Genomic DNA, 7,021 nt, shown 5'->3' with positions numbered 1-7,021 from the left:
ACAAAAGTGTTCCTTTTATTCTTCATCACCTTAAATGCCCTTGGAAAAACATCTCCACTGAAGATTTACGGATCACAAATATTACACAGTTTTCTCTTGAGAATTGCCAAGTCGTCTACTCAGATAGTGCAAAACGTACACTTGTATATAGACTATAGTAAATTTTTGGAAATGTCAAAATGAAATTTCAAATGATATCTACCTTCACATCTATTTTTTTCTTACAACTATCATAAATTATTTTAAAAATCCTGATCTTTAGCTACGATGATCGTCAGTAACTGACAAATTATTAAATTATAATATTTGTTCGGTTCCTACCAATTCTCATAACACAATGTCACGGTCAATATGCAAAACTCAGAAAGTAAAAAACGAACATGAGATAATATTATTAACGAACTTGTGAAAAGAGTAATGTTTCATCTGTTCAAACTTCTCTCATAACGAAAACATCAGACACAAAAAGATCCCCCCAACATATATCACTCATCTCACGAACTTAAAAACACACATAAATTGCAAAAGACAAAAGCTGTTTGCTCTGTTTTCTCACTTAGGTCCTCCACCTCCGAGGTTGCCCATCATCTTTGCAATCACCGGAGCCACCTTCGGGTTCGCCTGATGCTTCGCTAGATTCGCAGGGTTCTTCATCACTGATTCAACCACATATTATAACATTACTTAAACCTCACGGTAACTCAAAACAACCAAGTATCAACATCAACAAGTAATTTTAAATACCATCTTGAAGAGCAGCCATCACTTCTGGGTCGCTAAAAGCTGTCATTAGCTCAGGATCCTGCTCACAAAAAATAATGAAACCATTCTCACAAATATCAGATCCTTTCTTTGTTCATGCAAAAAAAATCTTTGTCACACTCTTACGTTGAATATTTTGCCGAAATCAACACCAGCTGGCATACCACCAGCGCCTGCACCAGGCATACCACCAGCTCCTGCACCAGGCTTTCCTTCCGGAAATCCGCCTGGAGGTCCTCCTGGCATACCGCCTGCACCGGGCATACCTCCCGGAAATCCACCAGGCATACCACCCGGGAAACCGCCTCCTGAAGGTCTGCTTGATGATGATTGTTCTTCTTTCTTAGCTTTATCATAGGCAGCCTTACAGAACAGAAAAAGATAATTAGACAAAACCTAAAGCATGATTATCCTATTAAACCACATCTAGCTAGCTAACTGATAATGTCAAAGACAAGTGAGTATTAAGACTGATTGGGTAATCATGGTCAAACAAAGCCATTACCTGAGCTTCAGCGCGGCGACGTTGTCTATCACGTGCAGCCTTTTTGTCATCTCTTTCTTTCCGTAGTCTGTCATACTTCCTACGGTGCTCCTCAAGCTTATGAGCATTCGGCTCAACCTAATAAATTTCAAGAAAGTGAGTAACAGAACTTCACTGGTGCATTGTTTAATGAAATTCAAAAACAAGAATCAAATACCTTTTTGAGCACAGCACTAATCTCCTCATCGTAGTCTATAGTAGACGCAAGGTGAAGGTCTTTTGCAGCCTCTGCCCATTCTCCTAGCATGGCACGAGCCATACCTCGTGCCTTGTATCCCTTGGCAGAATCAGGGTTTATCTGCAAATCCAAAACAACGCAGAAAGATTTAACTGTCATCATTAGAAAAACAAAGTTCCTTGAGAAAATAATTATACCTCCAAAGCAGCGTTTGCGTCTCGAATAGCAGCGTTTGGCTTCTTCAGCTTAATGTAGACACTAGCTGAAACAGACAAGTTAAGCCACAGAGACTAACTTTACTTTGCTACTAGAAGTTAGAAGAAGTACTCTACCTCTGTTTCCATACATAATAGCTGATGTGGGATTCAACGTTATGGCCTGAGTCAGATGCTCAATAGCTTCATCGAACTTTCCTTCAGAGAGAGCCTCCATGGCTTTTCCCTTAGTTTCTTGAGCAGCTTCTCGATTCTCATCGGTCACTTCCACCGACGCATCTCCCATCTAACCCAAAAAAAAAAAAAGACAACAAAAGGAGTTAAAAAGAGATATAAGCAGAGAGAAAACACTAAAATCATATACTATTACTACTACCTTCTGAGGAGGATCATTATCAGGTTCAATAGTCTCTCCTTCAAGCTCCACATCAGATTCAACAATCTCATCCTCTTCTTCTTCTTCCTCCTCCTCAACTTTGGGTTTTGGTTCTTCAGTTTCCTCCATATCTTCATCACTCCCTTCTTCCACTACGAAACTTTTCTGTTAAAAAAAAAAGAAACAATCAATCAAATTCATCTGCATAACACAACAAACCAATCTCAACCAAAAGTAATGATGATCTACCGCTTTGGAGTCTTTGTGTTCTTCATTAGCAGCAGTAGGAATCTTAGCACCAAGACTGAAACCATCACAAAGAGAGAACACTCATCAAATGAACAACAGAGTATCTTCACAGATCAAAGACAGGACCTTCCTTCAACAATAGAGAAAAGGGTCTTCCAATCCCACGAGAGATCAGTATATAGCAAGTAAATATAGTCACAAAGATCAAAACTTTCAATATAAGACACGAACAAGGAGACACTTTGAACTAGCAGAGAGACATAAAGATCAAAACTTTCTGAATCTCTCAACCACAACAGATTATACAAAACCAAAGCAGACAGATTAGATCGGAAGCATAAGAAGGTGGGTTCCCACCTCTGGAGATAGTCGCGGAAGAAGGAGAGGGAAGGTGTAGAGAGCAGTGAAGGGTCAGACTTGCACTGCTCGACGAAGAGCTTGAGTTCACTAAGCTTCTTCGAATCCATCCTTTGCGATCGGCGAGGGGAAACAAAGAGTGTGATTTGGTTTAGGTACGAAGAAGTGTTTTGGTTAAAGTCTCGTCTTTTTCTTTTTTTCGAGTCTTTTTGTTTCTGATTTCGAAAATATTGTTCTAGCACCTTCTTCTTTCTTTCTTTCTTTCTCTGTCTTAAACGGATAAGATCATTGTCGGGTTTTAACCGGACTCGACCTTTTTCGTGATACAAAACCGTAACTGATTCAATTGAACCAAACCGAACAAAAGTCTTTCGGAACAGATATAAAATTCAATATATTTTAATTATTAGGTAGGTTGCATAATTGCACACATATTTGTTTGTTATTCACGGCTACAACTCATTTGTTCCGATCTCGGTATTTTATAACCCGTCAACAAGGTCCACAATATTAAAAGGGAAATTGCATCATACAGCAATCAATAAAATGATAATTAAACCCATAATCAAAAGCCCTATCTCACCGATATACACCACCTACATTATAAAAAATACATGTTTTATCCTCTTCAATCAACCGGGAAACCGTCTGAATTTTAAAAAAATTTAATTACCGTAACTGTTCAAATTAACTGCGTGGCCTTTCAGTTTACACACACTTCCCTTATTTACTTTACCTTTTCTCTTTTGTCGGACATCGTGAACAATGTCATCTTCATCACCATAACTCCTCCGCCTTCAAACCTACCAAGTTCCTCCATTTCCTTCTCTGTTTTATAACCGATATCGGAGGAAAGCCATTATTTTCCTCCGGCTGTTACGGTAATTGAAGCTTCGTTCCGGCGGACGGTGTAGACGAGGGCGTGAAAAGTAAGTTCGATTTCTGTGTACCATATTTTCTGTAATACTAATAGTTAGTGATAATCCAATATTGCTCAAAAAAAAATAGTGATAATCCGATAATAAATTTCAGAAGCAGACGTACAACCATTTACAAACAAAGCTTGTTACAAATGCAATGACCAACTAAATGAGTTTTCGAGCTGTCAGATTATGGAAGAAAACAAAAAATACAAACAACAAAATAAGAAAGAAGAAGAATTACAGGAGTATTTGATAAGCCCAAGCTTTAATTAATTAAAAGAACAGACTTGCAGCCAAACCAAGTAGACCAATTGATGCACTGATCTTCTTCATTGCTCCTCCATTGGAGTTTCCTGCTTTGCAACCAAATCGAAATCGATTTAATTACCATGACATCACCATAACTCTTGTTACAAATTTCACTAAAAACTATTAACTTCCAGGACACTACAATCTCGCCATCCGTTCATGGAATAATCTAGTAAAATTGTGAAGATTCTTGAACATTTTTGTCTAATACATTCTTCAAAATCCGATTCTGAACATAATTAAGGTCATTTGTCTGTAGATTATGGTATGCTAGCTCAACCGCTACAACTAGTTATACAAATTACACCCATATAATACAAGTAAAGATGTGAATATATTATATCATAAGATTGAAACTATAAAACACTTATAACCACAAAAACATAAAATGCGAGAATGTTTAGTTAGGTACCTTTGCAGGCAAACTTGTCAGCAACGCCACAGTCGTTGTGGTATACTTCCAACAGAGCTTGCGTGACGTTGTTGTCAGAAGAATGTGCGATGAAATCGTCGCAGAGACAAGTTACTTGCCTATCGGTCGCCGATTTGAGAGCGCTGCAGCAGTCATCAGATGGCGTCAAATTCCCGCTTAAGTAGCATTTGGTGAGGGTGTCAGTGATCAACAAAGCGCACACTGGATCCAGCTTTGGCATCGTTTGTGCTTCCGTCCACCGGGGAGCGATCATGACCGCTAAAAATAGCATCGCTGTCGCAACCGCAGCTGCTGCCGAGATTTTGTTAGTGTAAGCCATGAAAGATCGTTGTCTAAACCGGGCAAAAAGCAAAGCTCTGTTTTGTTTTTGTTTTTGTTTTGAGTATTTGTTCGTTTTCCTTTGTTTGTAAATGACTTTCTCAAGAGTACATTATCATCATCACCATATATATACATTGTGTTAGTGGAGAGTTGGAATGTATATCGTTGATGTTACTAATACAAAGTCTTAACAGAATTTTACATCGTTGACCAGATCTCTACGACTTTCTTCTTTCTAAACCCGTAAGTTCCTGGCATTTGATTCGTTCTTCGCATTTGATTCGTTCTTTAGCATTTGATCTGATTATTTTTTTGAGACTGGATATATTTATATTTTATAGAGAACATTACCTAGTCTTATTACAAAATCTATTCAAATGGCCTGTATTTGCTGACCAAATAATAAATATATACATATAAATGTTGGCACAGATCTTAATGTTTTTTCAAGGAAAATGAAACTAAACTTGAGGGTGGTGCATTACTGTGTTGACGTGAGAGCCACTCTTGTACGACCGATCCAAAGCAATCAACAAGTGCCATTTCGATGTTTTTGGAACATTAACATTTTCGAAATCCTTTTCTCTTTATCAGTTAATTCGAATTGAACATGCATATGTTTGTGTGCGTCTGTTAGTGATCCACATTGATAATGTTGATGTACCTGAATTTTAGAGTGTTCCAGACGTTTTCGAATATTGAAAAAATGGAGATAAATATAACAGTAAGATAATGAAAAGACCAAAACGATCATACTATAATCATTTTTGTTTGGTCGCTTAAACAAAAAGAAGAAAGCTCTAAATGCTATGCATGATCATTATATATAAAGCCCTGAATCAATACTATATTTAGAACTAATACTAACATGCAAGCTTGACATTATTAGCAGTCTAATTGGATTTTTTTATGACTCTGATATCCAGATAGCTTCAAAAAAGATCCGATTAAAGTTAATAATCGTCTGTTGGAATTAAGCCAGAAAACTCACCGAAAACATCCAAAAGAACTGCATTTTTCATTCTATTTTAATCGACGATAGCCAAGATTCAAATATAAGTGGTGAAATTCACAGTGGTGAAATTCACAGCTGTCAATCTTTTATGACTAGGCCACAAGGGACTAGTTAGTCTAATTGGATTAATCATTAATAAGGTCACTACTTGATCGTTTATACCACATTAAAAATGGCCAAATGGCCAACTTACTAAAAACAAATTTAACGTGCTCATATAGCACTTTCAAACTAATCGAATAACTAGCTCAAACTTGTATTATTATTCTTGATGGAAATATCATTGAGTTGACATCGCTTTTGTTTATGATAGACATTGTTACGTGAAATTATTAGCAATTTGAAAAGAAAAAAAAAAATATTTCATGAATTGTTATAAACTGTTGTGTTATTTTCTATTATCGATTTATTGCCGTATGCACGGTTTTGATGCAGTAGCTCAATAAATTCAGACAAACAAATTAATCAAAGTTTAGTCTCTTATCTTGACTTTCTCAGAATCACATTCAACTTCTTCAAAGTTGCTTAGGTCACAAGTAACATCGCTCTGTAAAAGCTTTTGAAAGTTTCAATAGCTCGGTTGACCAATAAATATACCATCCAACCAAAGAACGACCTCTTAACAAATTCGGGTGCAAGAAAGATTCTGATGAACTTCAACAGTCAAGTGGTTAATATCTCAATGCAAGAAATAGCAACAATTCCATTCTTTTATGTAAAGACTTGGAATGATAACAATAAACAGTTCATGTCTTTCTTTTATAATATGCGAATGATTAAAAAAATTATTCTGGCCAAAAAAAGACTTGGAATAATGATCTCTGTATGTATATTTTTATGCTTCCGAGCAAATCTGAGAAGTTATAATCTTTTAATGTCGTCGTCATTCTTAGAGAAATGTAGTGTCGTTTCAGGATCACTCTTTGGTTTTAGACGCAGGAAACAGATTAAAAAAGTTAACTAATCAACAAAAAAAATTCGCTAGAGGGAGGGGTCGAACCTCCGACCTTGTGGTTAACAGCCACACGCTCTAACCAACTGAGCTACTCCAGCTTCACTTTGTACCTTCTTTTTGTACTATATTAGACACTAATTACATAGTACAATCGTTGTTCTCCATCTAAAATCTTTGATTGGAAATAATTAAATAAACATGAAGATCTACAAAATTGTAAGACTTGTAATTGTTAAATCTTTGTATTACTCGTTCGTTACACTAAATATGTAACATAATCTAGCTCCGAACCACATTTTTCCCAATTAGTTGTGCACTAGTATTATCTCCCGTGCTATGCACGGGTATAGTATTTTTTATATATTTTATAAACTAAAGAATATT

At 36.5% G+C, this 7,021-nt stretch overlaps 2 protein-coding genes, 1 long non-coding RNA gene and 1 other non-coding gene across 4 annotated transcripts; 1 reads left to right on the top strand and 3 right to left on the bottom strand.

The window, feature by feature from the left end:
- Window positions 1–368: 368 nt before the first annotated feature.
- On the bottom strand, window positions 369–2,927 carry LOC108843458 (FAM10 family protein At4g22670). Its single transcript, XM_018616660.2, has 10 exons — window positions 2,682–2,927; window positions 2,325–2,379; window positions 2,076–2,240; window positions 1,817–1,985; window positions 1,682–1,746; window positions 1,464–1,604; window positions 1,268–1,384; window positions 889–1,125; window positions 745–802; window positions 369–656 (listed from the first exon to the last, which is right to left on the bottom strand). Exons 1-10 carry the CDS (start codon window positions 2,789–2,791, stop codon window positions 553–555), a joined length of 1,221 nt encoding a protein of 406 aa, XP_018472162.1. The 5' UTR covers window positions 2,792–2,927; the 3' UTR covers window positions 369–552.
- Window positions 2,928–3,386: 459 nt separating this feature from the next.
- LOC130508451 (uncharacterized) lies at window positions 3,387–4,814 on the top strand. The gene is made up of 2 exons (XR_008942891.1): window positions 3,387–3,610; window positions 4,318–4,814. It is a non-coding gene; the product is annotated as an uncharacterized LOC130508451 (long non-coding RNA).
- LOC108840337 (non-specific lipid transfer protein GPI-anchored 33-like) lies at window positions 3,679–4,840 on the bottom strand. The gene is made up of 2 exons (XM_018613171.1): window positions 4,326–4,840; window positions 3,679–3,957 (listed from the first exon to the last, which is right to left on the bottom strand). Exons 1-2 carry the CDS (start codon window positions 4,663–4,665, stop codon window positions 3,878–3,880), a joined length of 420 nt encoding a protein of 139 aa, XP_018468673.1. The 5' UTR covers window positions 4,666–4,840; the 3' UTR covers window positions 3,679–3,877.
- Window positions 4,841–6,661: 1,821 nt separating this feature from the next.
- On the bottom strand, window positions 6,662–6,735 carry TRNAN-GUU (transfer RNA asparagine (anticodon GUU)). Its single transcript has one exon. It is a non-coding gene; the product is annotated as a tRNA-Asn (tRNA).
- Window positions 6,736–7,021: the final 286 nt, after the last annotated feature.

The sequence above is a fragment of the Raphanus sativus genome, chromosome 2 (assembly GCF_000801105.2).
Source record: "Raphanus sativus cultivar WK10039 chromosome 2, ASM80110v3, whole genome shotgun sequence".
Classification (NCBI taxonomy): Eukaryota; Viridiplantae; Streptophyta; class Magnoliopsida; order Brassicales; family Brassicaceae; genus Raphanus; species Raphanus sativus.
The sequence above is the reverse complement of the archived record's forward strand: the minus strand, read 5'-3'. Positions and strand labels throughout refer to the sequence as shown.